The 21475-nt window shown below is 52.7% G+C and overlaps 1 protein-coding gene across 1 annotated transcript in view; it reads left to right on the forward strand.

The window, feature by feature from the left end:
- The window catches only part of SKAP1 (src kinase associated phosphoprotein 1), a 108329-nt gene that overhangs the window by 71214 nt on the left and 15640 nt on the right, over positions 1-21475 (forward strand). Inside the window, exons 5-11 of the mRNA XM_053999801.1 lie at positions 15625-15702; positions 16344-16427; positions 16858-16982; positions 17500-17563; positions 18234-18399; positions 20361-20422; positions 21236-21348. Coding sequence (XP_053855776.1) covers positions 15625-15702; positions 16344-16427; positions 16858-16982; positions 17500-17563; positions 18234-18399; positions 20361-20422; positions 21236-21348 — 692 coding nt within the window. The remainder of the gene's footprint in view (positions 1-15624; positions 15703-16343; positions 16428-16857; positions 16983-17499; positions 17564-18233; positions 18400-20360; positions 20423-21235; positions 21349-21475) is intronic.

Raw genomic sequence — 21475 nt, forward strand, 5'->3', positions numbered from 1 at the left:
AGCGGCTCCGGGATATTAATTCCCGATTTTTCCTGTCAGCTCCGTACAGTAAAACTTCCAAATGGGCCCCCGAAGGTGCAGAAGCTCATTTTAATCCTCCTTTTTCTTTGGAATTGGCAGAATCTCCTTCCATAAAAGCCGGAAAAAAAGTGGGAGAACGGATAATATTTTGCTCCGAAGGAAGCCGTTAGAAAATCTTATTATTTTTCCCGCTCCCTGACCTTTTCCCGGCTTTCCGCTGGAGGAAAAGTTGCCTTGGATTTGAGGGCTGAGCTGGCAGAGAGGATTTTTTGGGAGAATCCAGGGAATGGGTTGGGTCCCTTCCCTCTGGAAGCAGGGAAAGGATGGATTGGTGTCCCCATGGAAAGGGTTTTGGGTGATTCCCAAGGCGTGGAAGATTTTGGAATTTGCTTTTCCTGGGATTTCTCAGGGTTTGTCCCGTTTCATTTCCCAGCCCGGCGTTCCCATGGCATCAAGATTTTGGGATTTGCTTTTCCCAGGATTTCTTGGGAGTTGTCCCATTTTATTTCCCATCCCTGGACATCATTCCCCTGACGCGGAAGATTTTGGGATTTGCTTTTCCCGGGATTTCTTGGGTGTTGTCCCGTTTCACTTCCCATCCTGGCGTTCCCATGGCATCAAGATTTTGGGATTTGCTTTTCCCAGGATTTCTTGGGAGTTGTCCCATTTTATTTCCCATCCCTGGACATCATTCCCCTGACGCGGAAGATTTTGGGATTTGCTTTTCCCGGGATTTCTCAGGGTTCGTCCCGTTTCATTTCCCAGCCCAGCATTCCAGGAGGATTCCCAAGGGATTCTCTGCTCTTTGGGGCTGGATTTTGGGTGGGAATTCGGGTTTTTCCCGGGGGAATTCCTGAGGGATTCTCCACTGGCTGTGCCCAGATTTCGGGTGGGAATGAGGCTGGGAATGAGGGTGGGAATGAGTGGCTTTTCCCACCCACATTCCCAAGGAATCCTCCCCTTGCTGTGTCCAAACTTTGATGGGAATGAACGTTTTTCCCAACCAGGATTTTCCAGAGAATCCTGACTGATCCTTGAATGAAAACCCCGGGAATGGCACCAAGAATTCCCTTAAAATTCTCCTGATTTAAACCAATCCCAAATCCCAGAACTCCCACAATTCCCCCCAGAAAAAAAAAAAAAAAAAGTGGGAAAAAGACGAGTCCCCAGTCCCGAGAATTTCTCCGTGGGCAGGAGAGGCTCCGACGGAAGAAATAAAGGCGGGAAGATCCCGTTTTCTCGGGAAAACTCGTAAAGCCAGTCGGAATCCGACATAAACAACAATTTACACCCGGCATTTATCCTGGAAATTGCGGTTCCGTGCGGCTCACGCAGGCGGATAAATCAAATTTTATGGGATTCTGCGGAGTTCTTCCAGGGAAAGGGAAATTTAGTGGGATTTGAAGGCTTGGGAAAACAGGGGCCGTTCATCCTGGAAAGCATCGGCTCCCACATGGAAAAGGATAAAAATCTATCCCTCGGGATTGGAGCTTTCCCTTAAAAAATGCCTTGGTTAAATATTCAAGGGATGAGCCTGGAAAAATTCCCGGTTTTTTTTTGGCGTGTTCTTGGTTTGGGGTGGAAAAACTGAGCCTCAGACCCCTAAAAAAGAAAAAAACGGATTTAGGGATGATTCCATGATGCCTACAAGGGATTTAGGGATGATTCCCAAAAGGGATTTAGGGATGATTCCCAAAAGGGGTTTAGGGATGATTCCCGAGTTTTTTGTGGTTTTCCTGATTTGTGGTGGGATAAATGAGCTTCAAGCCCCAAAAAATGGGATTTAGGGATGATTCCCAAGCTCCCGTGATCCTGCAATCTGGGAAGGAGCTGGAGCATCCCAAATCCCAGATTTCAGCTCAATCCCTCCTCCAAATTCCGTTTTTATCCCAGATCCCTCTAAATCCCAGCCAAAACCATTCCAGGACATCCATTCCCTGGGCAGGACAGGAAAAACCTTTGGAAAACTGTTGGAAGCTGAGGCCGCTTGTCCAAATTAATGCCAGCCTGTCATTAATTAATTGTTATTCATTAGAAGCCTTAATTAATCGCAGGATTTTGGGATCCCTGCTGCAAATATTCCAGAGGTTTTCCCGGGATGGGATCCAGGGGCTGCTCCAGCTTTTCCTGGGTTTTTTTGGGGGGCGGGAATGGGGTTTTTAGGGAAGGGGCTGCTCCCATTCCCAATAAAAACAAGGATGGAGCCAAAGGCTGGGAATGCGCTCAGGGAAGGAGGAAACGTTCCAGGCTCCGGAATTTCCATGGGATGGGCCCGAATTTATGGCCGGAGGCTCCGGTGGTGCTTCCTTCCCTTCGGGATGGGATTCCAGGCTGTTCCCAGGGCAGGAAGGAAGGGAGGGAGGAAGGGAGGAGATCCCGGTGGGATCCGTGGGCACCGGGAACGCCCCCGGATCCGGGATGGCGACGCCTGGAAAAGTCGGCTCCAGGATACTTCTTTGGGAATTTTTTCCCCCTCTCTTTTTCCCGGTTTTCCGTGGTTTTATCCATGGATCAATGGTCTGAGCCTGGTCTGGTGGGAGGGGAGATCCCTGAGGATTTGCAATTCCTGGAATTCTGGAATTCTGGGCTTGGGGGTTGCTCCCATCCCGATCCCATTCCGGGATTCTGTGGATCCCATTCTGTGATCCTCAGGGATCACAGATCTCTCCAAAGGAATCCTCCCATGGAGCCAAAGATATTCCCGCTCTTTTTTCCCAAGGAAAAGAGTTGGATCCAGCTGATCGAGGATCATTCCCATCCTAATACCTGGAATAATAGGAAAAAATTCCAGCCATTTTCATTCCTATTTTAATTCCTGGAATACCAGGGAAAAATTCCGGCCATTTTCCTGCTGGCACTGAGGATCACCAGGCCCTTCCCAGGAGAAGCTCTCCGGTGTTATCCCAGTTTTCCAGAAGGAGAAAATCCATCACTGGACAGGGAAAAATTGGATTTTCCAGCTTTTTCTGGGATCTGGCACCAGGCAGAGACATTGCCCATCCTTTAGGGCGATATCCCGGATATTTTCATCGGGAATTGCGATGACAGGACACAGGGAATGTGTTCCACGTGGAAAGAGAGGAGTTCAGGTGGGATTTTGGGGTTCCCTGGATCCCTGGAATTCTCCCAGGCTGCATTGGAGTGGATAACAGGATTTGTCCCTGCCCATGGAATGGGATGGGAACGGGATGGGAACAGGATGGGAATGGGATGGGATTCAAGGCCCTTCCATCCCAAACCATTCCAAAATTTGGGATTTTCCCTGGTTTTCCAGCAAAAAATCCGGGAGAAAAACACCAGGGATTTCTGGGAGCAGGTGGAGCTCTCCCCCTTTCCCCCCTCTCAGCTCCAGGACAATATTCCATAAATATTTGCTCCGGGAAATGAGGAGGTGCCGAAAGAGCCCCGGAGCGGCCGGAAAATCTCCGGGAGGAGCAATCCAAACACACCTGGAGCGGGGATTGATCCGCGCCCGTCGCCATGGCGATAATCACGGGATCCTGCGGGATCGCTGGGAGCCTCTCCGAGGTGGGAAAGGGAAAAATCCTGCTGGATGCTGGGCAGGCCCAGGGCTGGCTTTAGGGCTGGTTTTAGGGCTGGTTTTAGGATTTGGGGATTACCAGGAGCCTCTCCAAAGTGGGAAAGGGATAAATCCTGCTGGATTCTGGGCAGGTCTAGGTCTGCCTTTAGGGCTGGTTTTAGGGCTGGTTTCAGGATTTTGGGATTACCGGGAGCCTCTCCGAGGTGAGAAAGGGAAAAATCCTGCTGGATGCTGGGCAGGTCCAGGGCTGCCTTTAGGGCTGGTTTTAGGGCTGGTTTTAGGATTTTGGGAACCTTGGGCTCACTGTGAGCTTTTCCAAAGTGGGAAAGGGATAAATCCTGCTGGATGCTGAGATCCAGCGTGGTTTTAGGGCTGATTTTAGGGCTGGTTTTAGGGCTGGTTTTGGGGCTGGTTTTAGGGCTGGTTTTAGGGCTGGTTTTAGGGCTGGTTTTGGGGCTGGTTTTAGGGCTGGTTTTGGGGCTGGTTTTAGGGCTGGTTTTAGGGCTGGTTTTGGGGCTGGTTTTAGGGCTGGTTTTAGGGCTGGTTTTGGGGCTGGTTTTAGGGCTGGTTTTAGGGCTGGTTTTAGGGCTGGTTTTGGGGCTGGTTTTAGGGCTGGTTTTGGGGCTGGTTTTAGGGCTGGTTTTAGGGCTGGTTTTGGGGCTGGTTTTAGGGCTGGTTTTAGGGCTGGTTTTGGGGTTTATGACACCTTGGGGTCACCAGGACCTTTTCTGAAGCGGGGAGTGGACAAATCCTGCTGGGTACCGAGCAGGCCCAGCCTGATTTTAAGCCCAGTTTTAGGATTCCGAGCCCATCCCCTCCCCGCGGCCGCGCGCCGCGTTCCCCGGCAGCCGCAAATCCTGGGAATAAAAAATGGGAAGCGCTTAAATGGTGAATGGGTTTCATGTTCCTGTCAGCGCCGAGGGTTTGTTCCCGTTTATAAACTCATCCGTTTGGAATGACATCGGTTTTATGGGAGCCATCAGCCCTGGGTGACGGCGTTCCCGTGTTCCACCATTACTGCCCGATTGGATTTGCAGTAAAGAACGGGAATGGGAATCGTAAATCTCCCGCCGGGAGATTTAGGGCTCCTGGAAGGGGCAATGGAGCCGTTCCCGGCGCTCCTGGAAGGGGGAATGGAGCTGATCCCGGTGTTTCTGAGGGATGGAGCTGATTCCCGGTGTTCCCGAGGGATGGAGCTGATCCTGGGACTCCTGGAAGGGGGAATGGAGCCATTCCCAGCGTTCCCAAGGGATGGAGCTGATCCTGGGGCTCCTGGAAGGGGGAATGGAGCCATTCCCAGCGTTCCCAAGGGATGGATCTGATCCCGGTGTTTCTGAGGGTTAGAGCTGATCCCGGTGCTCCCGAGGGATGGAGCTGATCATGGGGCTCCTGGAAGGGGGAATGGAGCCATTCCCAGTGTTCCCGAGGGATGGATCTGATCCCGGTGTTTCTGAGGGTTAGAGCTGATCCTGGGACTCCCTAGGGATGGAGCTGATCCTGGGGCTCCTGGAAGGGGGAATGGAGCTGATTCCCGGTGTTTCTGAGGGATGGAGCTGATCCCGGTGTTCCCGAGGGATGGAGCTGATCCCAGTGTTCCCAAGGGATGGAGCTGATCCCAGTGTTCCCGAGGGATGAAGCTGATCCCAGTGTTCCCGAGGGATGAAGCTGATCCCGGTGTTCCCGAGGGATGGAGCTGATCCTGGCACCCCTGGAAGGGGGAATGGAGCTGATTCCCGGTGTGTCTGAGGGATGGAGCTGATCCCGGTGTTCCCAAGGGATGGAGCTGATCCCGGTGTTCCCAAGGGATGGAGCTGATCCTGGGGCTCCTGGAAGGGGGAATGGAGCCATTCCCAGCATTCCCAAGGGATGGATCTGATCCCGGTGTTTCTGAGGGTTAGAGCTGATCCCGGTGCTCCCGAGGGATGGAGCTGATCATGGTGTTCCCGAGGGATGGAGCTGATCCTGGGGCTCCTGGAAGGGGGAATGGAGCTGATTCCCAGAGTTTCTGAGGGATGGAGCTGATCCCGGTGTTCCCAAGGGATGAAGCTGATCCCAGTGTTCCCAAGGGATGGAGCTGATCCCAGTGTTCCCGAGGGATGGAGCTGATCCTGGGACTCCTGGAAGGGGGATTGGAGCTGATTCCCGGTGTTTCTGAGGGATGGAGCTGATCCCGGTGTTCCCAAGGGATGGAGCTGATCCCGGTGTTCTGGAGGGATGGAGCTGATCCCGGTGTTCCCAAGGGATGGAGCTGATCCCAGTGTTCCCAAGGGATGGAGGGGTGGGAAGGGGTGGGAGGTGGGTGTAAGGCAGGGAGAGGTTTGATCCTACTCTGAAATTCCATAAAAAACAGGAAAGGGGGAAGAGAACATGGTTTAATTCCGTTCCTTGGAATTCCGTAAGAAATGGGGAAAGTGGGAAGAGAAGAAAATTCCAGGAGGGAAAATCCTGCCCTGGCTCAGGTGGGGTTGGGATGTGTCAATCCCAAACTTTGGATCTGTAGGCAAAGGGATGAAGGAGTTGGAATCCAGGGGTGGCCCTGGAATGACTCTGGAATGGCCCTGGAATGGCCCTGGAATGGCTCTGGAATGACTCTGGAATGACTCTGGAATGACTCTGGAATGGCTCTGGAATGACTCTGGAATGGCCCTGGAATTACTCTGGAATGACTCTGGAATGGCCCTGGAATGGCTCTGGAATGGCTCTGGAATGACTCTGGAATGGCTCTGGAATGGCTCTGGAATGACTCTGGAATGGCCCTGGAATTACTCTGGAATGGCCCTGGAATAGCCCTGGAATGGCCCTGGAATGGCCCTGGAATGGCCCTGGAATGACTCTGGAATGGCCCTGGAATGGCCCTGGAATGACTCTGGAATGGCTCTGGAATGGCCCTGGAATGACTCTGGAATGGCCCTGGAATGACTCTGGAATGACTCTGGAATGGCCCTGAAATGGCCCTGGAATGGCCCTGGAATGACTCTGGAATGGCCCTGGAATGGCCCTGGAATGGCCCTGGAATGACTCTGGAATGGCTCTGGAATGGCCCTGGAATGACTCTGGAATGGCCCTGGAATGGCCCTGGAATGACTCTGGAATGGCTCTGGAATGGCCCTGGAATGGCCCTGGAATGGCCCTGGAATGACTCTGGAATGGCTCTGGAATGGCCCTGGAATGACTCTGGAATGGCCCTGGAATGGCCCTGGAATGACTCTGGAATGGCCCTGGAATGACTCTGGAATGGCCCTGGAATGGCCCTGGAATGACTCTGGAATGGCTCTGGAATGACTCTGGAATGGCCCTGGAATGACTCTGGAATGGCCCTGGAATGACTCTGGAATGGCCCTGGAATGGCCCTGGAATGGCCCTGGAATGACTCTGGAATGGCCCTGGAATGGCTCTGGAATGGCCCTGGAATTACTCTGGAATGACTCTGGAATGGCCCTGGAATGACTCTGGAATGACTCTGGAATGACTCTGGAATGGCTCTGGAATGGCCCTGGAATGGCCCTGGAATGGCCCTGGAATGACTCTGGAATGGCCCTGGAATGACTCTGGAATGACTCTGGAATGGCCCTGGAATGACTCTGGAATGACTCTGGAATGACCCTGGAATGGCTCTGGAATGGCCCTGGAATGGCCCTGGAGTGGCCCTGGAATGGCCCTGGAATGACTCTGGCATGGCTCTGGAATGGCCCTGGAATGACTCTGGAATGGCCCTGGAATGGTTCTGGAATGGTTCTGGAATGGCTCTGGAATGGCTCTGGAATGGCTCTGGAATGACTCTGGAATGACTCTGGAATGGCCCTGGAATGATTCTGGAATGGCCCTGGAATGATTCTGGAATGGCCCTGGAATGACTCTGGAATGACTCTGGAATGGCCCATCCCAGCTTTCCCCTCTCCAGGTTTCCAAAGGAATTTCAGGAATTCTCCATGTCAATTGATCCTTCCTGGAGTATTCCCGGAAAACTCGGGATGGGTCTCCAGGGCTGCTCTTGGCTTTGCCCCGGCCCATTCCCAGCCAGCCACCAATCCAGGAATTCCTGCTGTGTATTCCCAGAGCTTTCCATGCCTCCCAATCCCAGGAAATATCATGGATTCATTATCCAGCCCTTCCATCCTCCCTCTCCTGTCGCTTTATTGTCGCTCCCACCCAGATTTCCTGGTGTTTTCCAAGGATTTTTTGGTGATTTGGCAGCCCTTGGCTGATTCCCCACTCCTGGAGATCCCTCAATCCAGGCAGGATCCTCCCGGTGCGGAATTCCAGCCCCTCTGGAAGCAAATCCAGCATTTTTTAACCCAGGAACAGCACAAAGACTCCCCCCGCTCCGTGGATTTTCCCCTCTTTTTATTTTCCTTAATTCACTGCCCGGTGAGTTCCTGATTGACTCCAAGACCAATTAAAGGAAAATTTAATGGGAGAATGGATGAACTCCCGGAGCTTTCCCGGCCATCCATCACTTTTTTTATAGCGGGAGCCGGGAAGGAGCTCAGAACTTCCCGCTGGGAATGGGATAATGAAGAGGGCACGGAGAGGATTCCCGGGGATTGCCGGGATGCTGCTCCAGGCTGGGATTTACCGCCCTGATCCCGGCGTTCCGGGCGCTGCAGAGACCCCCGTGGGGGCTGGGAAAAGTTGGGATAATGGGATGGGAAACCATCCCGGATCCGTCTGGTTCCGGAGTGAGGTGGAGGTGCTGGCTCCGTGTTCTCCCATTCCATAAAATCCCGGGAATCCACGTGTCCCAGATGCGCTCCAGGCTGGGATTTCCTGTCCCAGTCCTGGTCTCCCAGCAGCTGGAATGGGAGGTGGGATCACGGGATGGATCCTGAGGAACCGTCACTCCCTTTGGATGCTCTCTCTCATCCCTGGTTCCAAAGTGGGGTCGAGGTTTTGGCTTGGAGTTCCCCCATTCCATAAATCCCCGGAATCCCCGCGTGCCGGGATGTCCTTGGGATTGGGAAGGAGGCCACTGGATCGATCTCCGAGAGCTGGAATGGGAGGTGGGATCATGGGATGGATCCCGGGAACCATCCCCGATCCGTCTCATCCCTGCTTCCGAAGTGAGGTTGAGGATTTGGCTCTCCTGGTGTTCCGTCATTCCTTAAATCCCGGGAATCTGGCCGTGCCCGGCAGGGAGATGGGGACAGGCAGCGGTGACACCACCACGGGCCCGGCAGGACATCGGGAATTCTGTCCCGGCGGGAATCCGCCCCCAGTCTGGGACTTTGCGGCGTGAGTTTGTCTTTCCAAGGGTCAGGAGGGGCGTGGGGCTCCCAAAATCCCATCCTGGAACTCTGGGGCTCCCAAAATCCCATCCTGGAAATGTGGGGCTCCCAAAATCCCATCCTGGAGCTTTGGGGCTCCCAAAATCCCATCCTGGAGATTTGGGGATCCCAAAATCCCATCCTGGAGCTTTGGGGCTCCCAAAATCCCATCCTGGAACTCTGGGGCTCCCAAAATCTCATCCTGGAGATTTGGGGCTCCCAAAATCCCATCCTGGAGATTTGGGGATCCCAAAATCCCCATCTCAGAGCTGTGGGAATCTCTGGGATTCCCAAAATCCCATCCCAGAAATGTGGGACTCCCAAAATCCCATCCTGGAGATTTGGGGCTCCCAAAATCCCATCCTGGAACTCTGGGGCTCCCAAAATCTCATCCTGGAGATTTGGGGCTCCCAAAATCCCATCCTGGAGCTTTGGGGCTCCAAAAATCCCATCCTGGAGCTTTGGGGATCCCAAAATCCCCATCTCAGAGCTTTGGGAATCTCTGGGATTCCCAAAATCCCATCCCAGAAATGTGGGAGTCCCAAATCCCATCCTGGAGCTTTGGGGCTCCCAAAATCCCATCCTGGAACTCTGGGGCTCCCAAAATCTCATCCTGGAGATTTGGGGCTCCCAAAATCCCATCCCAGAGCAGAGCCAGGCCCTTCCCAAAATCCCCACCCAAATCCCGCTTCCCATCCCAGCAGGATTTGATCCAGAGGCAGCAGGTGGGGGGCGGAAAAACCCCGGAAAAAAATCCCATAAAAAATCGCCGAGGAAATGGAAACCACCCGCAGGTCCCATTTTTCAGCCGTAACTCCATAATAAAAATAACGGGATAATGATTTTTTTTTTGGTTTTCTGGGATGATATTAAAGGCCGGGATATCGATCCCACATTTCCCGGGCCTCGGATGGAGCCGCGGGTTTGACGGAGAGGGCAATAAAATCCTCACTTTCCCAATTTCCCATAAATGTCAGCTCCGCACGCAGGGTTACAAATTCCCGGCCATGTTCCCGTCCCTCCCTTGCCGCGGAATGAGGGAACGAGGGGAAAGTTTGGGATCAAATCCGGGCTGGGAAGGGGCTGTGTTCCCATGGGATCCCATTCCTGGGGTTCTGTTCAATCCCAAATCCCTGGATTTTAGGGTAAGGGCCCAATGTCCGCCCTGGACACTGGAGCCCTGATCCCACCTGGATTTGGGGTCCTGGAGCCCTGATCCCACATGGATTTAGGGATACGGTCCCAATGTCCCCCCTGGATCCCAAAACCCTGATCCAACTGGGATTTTGGGGTCCTGGAGCCCTGATCCCACCTGGATTTAGGGATACGGTCCCAATGCCCCCCCTGGATCCCAAAACCCTGATCCAACTGGGATTTTGGGGTCCTGGAATCCTGATCCCAGCTGGATTTTGGGGTCCTGGAGCCCTGGTCCAACTGGGATTTCGGGATGGGCGCTGAATGTTCCCCCTGGATCCCAAACCCCTGATCCAACTGGGATTTTGGGGTCCTAGAATCCTGACCCCACCTGGATTTTGGGATACGGTCCCAATGCCCCCCCTGGATCCCAAACCCCTGATCCAACTGGGATTTTGGGGTCCTGGAGCCCTGATCCCACCTGGATTTAGGGATACGGTCCCAATGCCCCCCCTGGATCCCAAACCCCTGATCCAACTGGGATTTTGGGGTCCTGGAATCCTGATCCCAGCTGGATTTTGGGGTCCTGGAGCCCTGATCCAACTGGGATTTCAGGATGGGTGCTGAATGTTCCCCCTGGATCCCAAACCCCTGATCCCAGCTGGATTTTGGGGTCCTGGAATCCTGATCCCACTTGGATTTTGAGATAAGGTCCCAATGTCCCCCCTGGATCCCAAAACCCTGATCCAACTGGGATTTTGGGGTCCTGGAGCCCTGATCCCAGCTGGATTTTGGGGTCCTGGAGCCCTGATTCAACTGGGATTTCAGGATGGGTGCTGAATGTTCCCCCTGGATCCCAAACCCCTGATCCAACTGGGATTTTGGGATGGGCGCTGCATGTTCCCCCTGGATCCCAAACCCCTGATCCCAGCTGGATTTTGGGGTCCCAGAGCTCCTACCCAAAGATCCCCAAACCCCACCCCATCTGGAGCTCCCGACCCATCTCATCCCGGATTTATGGCTTTGTGGGAATCCGAGCTGCCATAAAAAGCAGTTCCCTGTTTTTGCGGCCCCTCCATCCTTTATCCACTGTCACTTCCCAGCGTTCCCAGAGGCGGATGCGGCCGGAGCGATCGATGTTTTGTTTTATCTCCCTTTTTTTCCCAATAATTTTTTTAATCATTTCTCCCGCGGATAAATAATTCCCGGGAAAGCCGCGCTCAGCACTTTTGGAGAGGGGGGGGAAAAGTGATGAGGTCAGGAGAGGGAAAGGGAGGGAGAGGGGCTGGAGCTTCCCGCGGTGTTCCCGGTGGGAATGGGGCACGGAGCTGGCACCCCAAAACTGGGAAAAGGGGTTTGGGGGGACTGGGATGGGAAAAGGGACAGGGATGGGGACAAGGACAGGGATAGGGACCCGGCAACCCCCATCCGCTTCCCTTGGAATTCCCAGTGGGAATGGGGCTCGGAGCTGCCACCCTAAAATGGGAAAAGGGGTTTGGAGGGACTGGGATGGGATGGGATGGGATGGGATGGGATGGGAAAAGGGACAGGGATGGGGACGAGGACAGGGATAGGGACCTGGCAACCCCCATCCGCTTCCCTTGGAATTCCCAGTGGGAATGGGGCTCGGAGCTGCCACCCTAAAATGGGAAAAGGGGTTTGGAGGGACTGGGATGGGATGGGATGGGATGGGATGGGATGGGATGGGATGGGATGGGAAAAGGGACAGGGATGGGGACGAGGACAGGGATAGGGACCCGGCAACCCCCATCCGCTTCCCTTGGAATTCCCAGAGGGAATGGGGCATGAAGCTGCCACCCTAAAATGGGAAAAGGGGTTTGGGGGGCCTGGGATGGGATGGGAAAAGGGACTGGGATGGGATGGGATGGGATGGGATGGGATGGGATGGGATGGGAAAAGGGACTGGGATGGGGACAGGGACCTGCCAACATCCTGTCTTCTTCCCTTGGAATTCCCAGTGGGAATGGGGCTCGGAGCTGCCACCCTAAAACGGGAAAAGGGGTTTGGGAGGACTGGGATGGGATGGAAAAAGGGACTAGGATGGGGACAGGGACCTGCCGACCTTCTGTCTTCTTCCCTTGGAATTCCCAGCAGGAATGGGGACACGGAGCTGCCACCCTAAAACTGGGGAAAAGGGGGGGTCTGGACCCCTCTGGGACAGGGGATTTTAGGGATCTGCACAGCCCCTTTTTGGGGTGGAAATTTGGGAATTGGGATCCCAGCCCCCTGCTGCCGCTCTCGCCGGGGCCGCTCCCGCTCCCGGCTCCAATCCTGAGCTTCTGCTGCTTCCTTGTGGCAAAATCTTGGAATGACACGGCCTTTCCCTGAATTCCTGCCCCGGGACGCGACCCCAAACCCCGGGAGAATCCCTTGGGAGCAGCTCCAGGGTTGGGATCTCCCGGCCTTGGAATCTCGGGAGGGAAATCCTTCAGCCGCCTCCACCCCTGCGCTGACCTTTGCCGGCTCCTGGAGAATTCCAAATAGGAATTCTGCTGGCCAGCCCTGCCCGGAGGCCGTAAATATTCCCGGGAAGGTGATGGAGGCGCTTGATTTTCTTGGGATACGTTTTTAAAGAGCCGGGATGTAACCCCGGAGTCCCGGTGGCAATTCCCGGGATATTTATGGCAGGAAGGTCCTTTCATTCCCTTCCTTTTATTCCCGAATTTCAGCGCCGCTGCTGCTCAGGATTAAATGTGGAATTCCCGCTCTGTGACACCCTCAGCTCCCCAGAATTTGGGATTTTCCCTGGGATCGCTGCCCCCATTGGGGGAAAAGGAATTTTAATTCCTGGAATACCAGGGAAAAATTCCGGCCATTTTCCTGCTGGCACTGAGGATCACCAGGCCCTTCCCAGGAGAAGCTCTCCGGTGTTATCCCAGTTTTCCAGAGGGAGAAAATCCATCACTGGACAGGGAAAAATTGGATTTTCCAGCTTTTCCTGGGATCTGGCACCAGGCAGAGACATTGCCCATCCTTTAGGGCGATATCCCGGATATTTTCCTCGGGAATTGCGATGACAGGACACAGGGAATGTGTTCCACGTGAAAAGGGAGGAGTTCAGGTGGGATTTGGGGGTTCCCTGGATCCCTGGAATTCTCCCAGGCTGCATTGGTTGGGCTGGGATTTGGGATTTGGGATTTGTTCCCATGGCTCAGCATCCCAAATCCTGTTTATCCATGGCCAGGGGAGCTTCATCCCTCTGGGATTGGTCCATGGGTGGCTCCTGTTCCTGGACAGAAAAAAGGGATGGGATGGATGAGGGCTGTGAGCGGAGGAAAACGGGAAACCTCTGGAAAACCAGGAATGAACGGCTCCAGTTTGATCTCCAGGTGCCCCAGATCAGCTTTTCCATGGGGAGATTGGGAATAAACCCGGCAGGAATGGGGCCCATCCCTCCCGTTCCCTCTCTCCCTCCTCCAGTGGCTCCTTTTGGGACTGCAGGGTCCTTGGAGGGGCTCAGGACCCTCTGGAAAACCGGGAACGAGCGGGAACAGCGGGGCCAGTTTGGTCTCCAGGTGTCCCATATCAGCTTTTCCAAGGGGGAATTAGGGAACAAATCCCGGCAGGAATTGAGGTCACTCCCCCCCTCCCTCCTCCTTTGGGGCCGAGAGGTCCTTGGAGGGGCTTGGGACCCTCTGGAAAACCGGGAATGCCGGGGAAAAGCAGCACTGGGACTTTGATCTCCAGCTGCCCCATATCAGCTTTTCCAAGGGGAAATTAGGGAACAAATTCCAGCGGGAATGGGGGGTGGGCTCTCCCTCCCTCCCTCCGGAGCCGCGGGGTGAAAGCTGAAAGTTGAAGAGTCCAAAGCCGTCAATCCCGACTTTCAGCCGGCGCTGGGAAAGGGAAATATTTGGATAAGGCGCGATCCGGAGCTGCCGCTGTTTACAAATCCCGATCCCACATCAAACGCGGCTCCCTTTGGGAAGCGCTTCCCGCTCGCCCGGCTCCTTTTGGGAGCTGTCACGGGAATTATTTGATGTTTCCCTCTCTCCTTTGTTTGTTTACGTTCATTAAAGTCGGGAAAATCCATCAAACCCTTGGCTCCGGTTATCCCGGAGCCGCGCGCGGCCGCAGGTGCGGAGCGGCCGGGAATGATGGAGGATCCATTTATCCCGCGGGGCGTGTGGAGGGAATGACACATTCCCGATAAATCCAACCCCGTTCCCGCCCTTCTCCCTTCCCCCGGCCCTGATGGATGAGTTCCTTATCAGGAACACGGAAAAGCCGCGGTCGAGCTCCGGCTGCGCTTCCCAGCCGGATGCGGGGGCTGATCCCGGCGTTCCGCGGATTCCCGGGATGAGCCGGGATTTATGGAAGCTGTTCCCCAGCTCTGCTAAGCCTCATCTTGGTTAGAATCCCAAAAAAATGCTGGATACCCCCTGGATTTGCCCCGCTGCGGGGAGTTATCCCAAGTTTCTTGCCTCTGGAATTCCCAAATTTGTTGCCACCCGGAATTCCAGATTTTTCTGCCTCTGGAATTCCTGAGTTTGCCGCCTCTAGAATTCCCAAATTTGTTGCCTCCAGAATTCCCAAGTTTTCCTGGAATTCCAGACTTTTTCCCAAGTTTGCTGCCTGCGGAATTCCCAAGTTTACTGCCTTAGGAACGAGGCCTCCAAGGCCATTCCCAGAAAATGGAGCTTCCAAGGCCATTCCCAGGAAAACGAGGCCTTCAAGGCCTCACCATTCCCAGAAAATGAGGCCTCCAAGGCCATTCCCAGGAAAATGAGGCTTCCAAACCATTCCCAGGAAAACGAGGCCTTCAAGGCCTCACCATTCCCAGAAAATGAGGCCTCCAAGGCTATTCCCGGGAAAATGAGGCCGTCGGGCTAACGAGGAATGGTCGGAGCACACCTGAACGCTCCGGTGGAGCCGGAGCAAAAGTCGGGATTTACGGAGTCCCCGCGCGGACAGGAAAGGACGGGAAGTTTATCATGGATTAGGGAATTAATGGGGATGAATTCCCGCCCGCTGATGGATGGGATGGACGCTCCATTAGGGAATGATTTAGGATTTTCCAGCTCATTGTGGATCAGGGAGGGCTCGGCCGGGGTCGGAATGTTGGGACTGGGGAAGAATTGGGGAACAGGGAAGGAATTCCGGGGATTTTCAAGTTATGGGTCCATATTTTTATACATTTCTATTTTTATATTTTTATATTTTAATTTTTAAATTTTAATCTTTTTTTTTTTTCTATTTTTCTATTTGTTATTTCCATGTTTTTCACTTTTATGTGGATTTATTAGGGGATCATTTGGGATGGAAGGGATCCTAAAGCTCATCCAGGGTCACCTCCCGCTGTCCCAGGATTCCCAGGTTTTTGGGATGAGCTGGGAACGGCCGAGCCCTTCCAGGCTCCGGGATGAGATTCCATGGGCAGATCCACAATGGGAACTGGGTTTTCCATGGGAATTGGGTTTTCCATGTCCATAACCCAACCAGATTCCAGGGAAAAGGGGCAGCTCCAGCCTCATCCCGCTGCATCCTGGAATTCCAAGACGCTGTTCCCAATCCTGGGAATATCAGCGGGATCAGGATAAACCCAATCCCAACGCTGCTTCCCCAAAGAAAGGGGCTGGAAACCTTGGAATGTGGGAATGGGAATGCAAATTCCAAGATTTTCCTTTGCTTTGCTCCCTGCAGGCCTGGAGGAGATTCCACGGCCCATCCAGGATTCTGGGAATATTTTGAAGCAAGGATATCTGGAGAAGAGATCCCGAGGTAAAACCTGGAATTCCAGGAGAAGATCCGAGGCTGCCACCTGAAAATTTGGGAATATCCCAAATTTCCAGGCTAAAAAAAAAACAGGAAAAGACAGGAAATCCACGGATTTCCACTGGCAGGAGCTTCCAGGTTTTTCCAAAGCCTTGCCAGGCTCATTCCCTTTTCCAGAGCATCCAAATTAAATCCTGGAATTAAATTAAGCCCGGCCCAGGCCTGGAGGGCAAAACTAATGAGGAGAAAAAGCCGGGAAAAGCTCCAGGGATTTGGGATCATCCCACATTTAATGCGGAGATAAGAGCCGGGCTCGGAATCAGCCTGGGCCTTATCTCCCTTTTCCCGTGAAAGCCACAAATTATTCCCTTCCCTAATGGGATTTTCTTGGGAATTATTGATGGGAAGAGGCAGAAACAGCTCCTGGTTTTTCCCTGAGCTCAGCTCGGAGTTAGGCCTGGCTTAGCTCCCGCTGATCTCTGCTTTAACGACATTTCTCCAGGGATTTACCCCAAACGTCTTCCCTGGCTGCATGGAATCCATGAGAAACGCATCCCAAAGGAATAAAATGGAGTCTTTTTTTCCTGATTTTTCCTGGCTTTTCCCCGTTTTTCCCCCATTTTTCCCCATTTTTCCCCGTTTTCCAGAGCCCAGCTTTTTCGGCTCCGAGTGGCACAAGCGCTGGTGCGTCCTCACCCAACGGAATTTCCTCTACTACGCCAACGAGAAAAGTGAGTGGGAAAAGAATTCCCAACTTCTGGGTGGAAAAGAGGGATGTGACCACGGAAAACTGCAATTCCCAGCTCCTGGAAGGGGAAATCCCACCTGGATTTGCGTTTTTTTCCATTGGAGCAAAGGGAATTTTCTGGCCATTCCTCTTTCCCAAGAATTTCCCTTTCCTGGAATTTTGCAGCCATTTCCCCTTTCCCGGAATTTTCCCGCTGTTTCCCTTTCCCAGATTTTTTTTCCCGGCCACTTCCCCTTTCCCCCCCAGCATTTTCCATCCGTTTCTTTCTCCCAGAATTTTCCGGACATTCCCTTGCCCTGGAATTTTCCAGCCGCGTGCCTCAGTTTCCCTCACGGATAAACCTTCCTGAGCTGCATCCAGGGGTGGGAAAAAAGCTGGAAAATCCCAAATTTTGCCCAATTCCCTTTTCCCAGGCAAGCAGCCCAAAGGCTCCTTTCCCATCGAGCGCTACCAGGCCCACCTGGATTCCCAGCTCCGGAAAGATTCCCGGAAAAAATGCTGCTTCCAGCTGTTCTGTCCTGGAAAACGCTCCTACGAGGTGGGAAGCAGCAGGAAAACGGGAATTTTGGGGGGGGGGGAATGGAAATTTAATAGGAAAAAAAAGGTAATTTGGAGGGGGAAACGGGAATTTTGAGGGGGAAATGGGAATTTTGGGGGGAAAAATGGGAATTTCAGGGTAAAAAATGGGAATTTGGGTGAGAAATGGGAATGGATTTCCATGGATTTCCATGGATTAAATCTGATAGCCTGGCTAGGGTTTCCATTGATTTCCATGGATTTTCGTGGATTTTCATGGGTTTCCATGGATTTTCCCTAGGTTTCCATGGGTTTCCATGGGTTTCCCTGGGTTTTCATGGAATTCCATGGAATTGCACAGATTTCCATGGATTGGGTTTTCATCTTTCCTGGGATACTCTGCTGTGCTCCTCTCCCCACTTGGAGCCGGGAGATAAATCCCGGGAATGGTTTTTCCCCGGTGCCCCGGGGTTGGGAATGGAGGATCCCTGTCCCCTCATCCCAAATCCCAAATCCGGGATAACGGATTCTCCCGGCAGTTCACAGCTCCGAGCCCGGCCGAGGCCCAGGATTGGGTGGAGCAGATCCAGTTCCTCCTCAAGGGTGAGTCCGGAGCGGCTCCCGGTTTTTGGGATCTTTGGGAAGCGTTTTCCCACCTGGATCGGGGCTTTCCATCCACCCACGCCCGGATTTGTGGGGAATTGCTCCAGCTGGAGGCAGAGAAAATTCCAGAAATCTCTGGAATCCCCAGGCAGCTTCCCAGGCTCCATCCCTCCAGGCCCTCATGGAATTTTGGGGTCATTCCCTGGGATTTTCCATCTTTGTTGGGTTTTTCCTTGGTTTTTTGCCTGTTTGGGGTCGTTCCCTGGGGTTTTCCATTTTTCCTTGTTTTTTTGCCTGTTTGGGGTCGTTCCCTGGGATTTTCCATTTTTCCTTGGTTTTTTTCCATCTTTCCTTGGGTTTTTCCTTGGTTTTTTTGCCTGTTTGGGGTCATTCCCTGGGGTTTTCCATTTTTCCTTGGTTTTTTGCCCATTTGGGATCATTCCCTGGGATTTTCCATCTTTCCTTGTGTTTTTCCTTGTTTTTTTGCCTGCTTGGGGTCATTCCCTGGGGTTTTCCATTTTTCCTTGGTTTTTTCCCATCTTTCCTTGGGTTTTTCCTTGTTTTTTTGCCCGTTCTCAGGCGCAGGATTTGGATCTCCATCCCACCCCTCTGGAATGGGGAGAATTCCCACTTTTCCATCCCTTTTTCCCTCCTTCCCGGCAGACCTGAGCTCACCTGACCATTCCCTATGATGAGGATGAGGAGGAGGAGGAGGAGGAGGAGGAGGAAGAGCTCTCCAAGGACCGGGACAGCTCCGATTCCATTAACAATTCCCAAAATTTCCACCTGAATCCGGACGATCCGGAGCTGGAAGACGACGACATCTACGAGTGCTGCCAGGTGAGCTCCCAGATTCCCAACTTTTCCTTGAAAAAACGTGAGGAAACCTCGGCCGTTCCCACCCCGGTGCCATTCCCACGTCTCTGCTTTTAAACCCACCCAGAATTCCAAGGTTTTATCCCATTTCTTTATTCCGAGCTTTTGATGGATCTCCCAAACCCAAACCTTGTTTTTCTGGGAATTTCGGATCCGGGGATTCTGCTGGAGCAGCCCCTCAGATTTTTCGTGGATTTTCATGGATTTTTCAAGGATTTTCATGGATTTTCACGGGGTTTCATGGATTTCCATGGGTTTCCATGGGTTTCATGGATTTCTCACATATTGTGATGGGTTTCCATGGATTTCATGGGTTTTCACAGATTTCCACAGGTTTTCCACAGATTTTTCATGAATTTCCATGGATTTTCATGGGTTAGGTATTCCAGTTTTCCTGAAATAGCCTGGCAAGGAAAGATCCATGGATTTTCATGGATTTCCATGGACTTCCATGCATGTCCATGGTTTTCCATGGATTTCATGGACTTCCAAGGACTTCCACGCATTTCCATGGATTTCCATGTTTTTACCATGGATTTCCATGGTTTTCCATGGTTTTCCATGGTTTTCCATGGATTTCCATGGACTTCCACGCATTTCCATGGATTTCCATGGATTCGGCTTCCCAGCTCTCCCGGGATAACCCAACTCATGGATCTTCCTCCATCCCAAACCCCCAAAATCCCCAGGAAAAACCCCAATCCCTCCTCCCTTTACCTCCTGAACCAAAAACCACGGAAAGAAAAAACCCCGGGAGACGGGAATAAAAAAATAAAATCAAAAAAAAACCGGGAAAAGCGCGGAGAGATAATTTCCTCGGCGTTAATGAAGTTTTACAAAAACAGACGCGGCCGAGGCCAAATAAAATTTCACAGGTGATAAATTTTTCCAATTTCCCCGGGAAGGATTCGGATGGGAATGTTAAATCAGGAGTGAAGGTGTCCGTTCGGAAGCGCCGAGCGCTGCCGGGGAATTTTATCGACTGGAAAATTGAATCAAATTGCTCCATTAAAAACTCGCTCCGCAGAGATTCCGAAGCTTCCCGGGATGCGCCGGCGGCTCCGGACCCCCGGGATGAGGATCCCAAAAGTGGGGTGGGAGGGAGAAGTGAATTTTCCAAAGTTTTCCAGCTTTTTTCCTTTGATTCAGTCCTGGAGAATCCAAGTGTTGGGTGGGATTGGGAAGGCAGAGCTTCGCTTCCAGGCCTGATTCCAGGAAAAACCCTTGGAACCATCGGATTTGATTCCAGGATAAGCCACGATCCATTCGGGTTTTGATTCCAGGGAAAACCCTTGGATCCATCGGGCTGGATTCCAGGAAAACCCCTGGATGCTGGGGAGGGGCTGCTCCTGTCCCCATGGATCCCATTCCCGGATTTCCAGCTCCAAATCCTCCGGGAATGTGCCTGGGAACGGGACAGGGATGCCTGTGGGATGGGAAGGGCTTTTCCCTGGATGGGAATGGCTTTTCCACGGATGAGGATGGAAATTTGGGATGCTCCACGCAGCCCCATTCCCTTCCCTTTTTTCCAAGCCTTTCCAGCCCCTCTGGAATCCGCCTTTTCCCTGGGATCACTCCTTCCATCCCTTCCTCCTCCTCTTCCCGAATTTTCTCCTTAATTCCTCCTTCCTTCCTCGCATTCCCAGCCCGGAATTTCCCCTCTGGAATCTCCTTTTCCCAGGGCACCTCTCTTCCCACGGGGACATCCGGAATTCACGGATTTGTTTTTTTCCGGTGTTCACAACAATTCTGGTTTTCCATGAAAATCTTCTCCGATCCTTCCTCGCCCCACAATCAATCTGGGAAATTTTTATTCCCAGGATTCCCTCGGAGCCCTGGGCCTGCCGGAGCTGCGACATTCCCAGATTTTCCCTGATTTTTCCTCTGTTTTTCCTGCATTTTTTCCACTGTTTTTTCCCTCCCCAGATGAGGAGCAGGAGCCGCCATTCCCGGAGGATGAGGAGGATTTCGGGAGCGAGGAGGGTAAGATCCCAATCCACAGGATTCCCAGGATATGGATGGGGGGAATATTTTGGGATTTTGGCCACTTTGGAGCATCCCGGGCTGTGGAAAATGTGGAGAACGGGAGAATTCCTGGGATTTGACTCTTCCCAGTGATGAATTCCGCTTGGGAAGACTCTTCCCGATTGGAAAAGGGAGACATCTCCCAAAATTCCTGGGACAAAGGAGGTGTTTTGGGATTTTTAAAGTGGGATTTTTATCTCTAAAAGGCCAGGGAGGGATCCCGCAGGAATTTTTGGGATCCAACCCCCCAGGATCCCACCGGATATTCCCAGGACGCCTCCCACCCTCCTGTCCCTCTGGGAAGGAGGAAAGGAGCTGGGATGAGAATTCCTGGAAAGGAATTCCTGGAAAACTGGGACCAAACTCTTTGGGAAGCACCAATCCCTCGGCCGGCGGAGTCTGTGAGTGAATTCCATGGAATTCCGGCATTCCCAACCTCAACATTCAACATTCCCGATGGATTTGGAGCCTTTCCCATCCCGGAGAACTTTCAGCTCTGGAATCACCTCCAGGAAGATGTTTTCCATTTCCCTGATTTCCTGTAATTCCCTTTTTCCACAGATTTCCTGTAATTCCCATGGCCATCGTGGTGTCCCATGGAATTTCCCGGCATTCCCAACCTCAAACGTTCAACATTCCCGATGGATTTGGAGCCATTCCCATCCTGGAGAAGCTCCAGCAGAACTTTCAGCTCTGGAATCACCTCCATGATCCATGTACCTATAAATCCCTCACCACCCTGACCCTTTTTCTTCCCCCTTTTTTTCCCAGAAATTTCCGACTGGGATTACTCCAGTTATTACCAAGGATTGTGGGATTGCCGCGGGGACAATCCCGACGAGCTCTCCTTCCAACGGGCGACCTCATCCGCATCCCTCAGCAAGGTAGGAGCTGGGAATTTTTTGGGAATATTTTTGGGATTTTTTTTTAATTTTTTGGGAATTTTTTGGGAATCTTTTGAAATTTTGGGGGATTTTTTTGGGAAATTTGTCTCTCTTCCCATTTTGCTTC

Source organism: Vidua macroura, chromosome 27 (genome assembly GCF_024509145.1).
Source record: "Vidua macroura isolate BioBank_ID:100142 chromosome 27, ASM2450914v1, whole genome shotgun sequence".
In the NCBI taxonomy this organism is placed as follows: domain Eukaryota; kingdom Metazoa; phylum Chordata; class Aves; order Passeriformes; family Viduidae; genus Vidua; species Vidua macroura.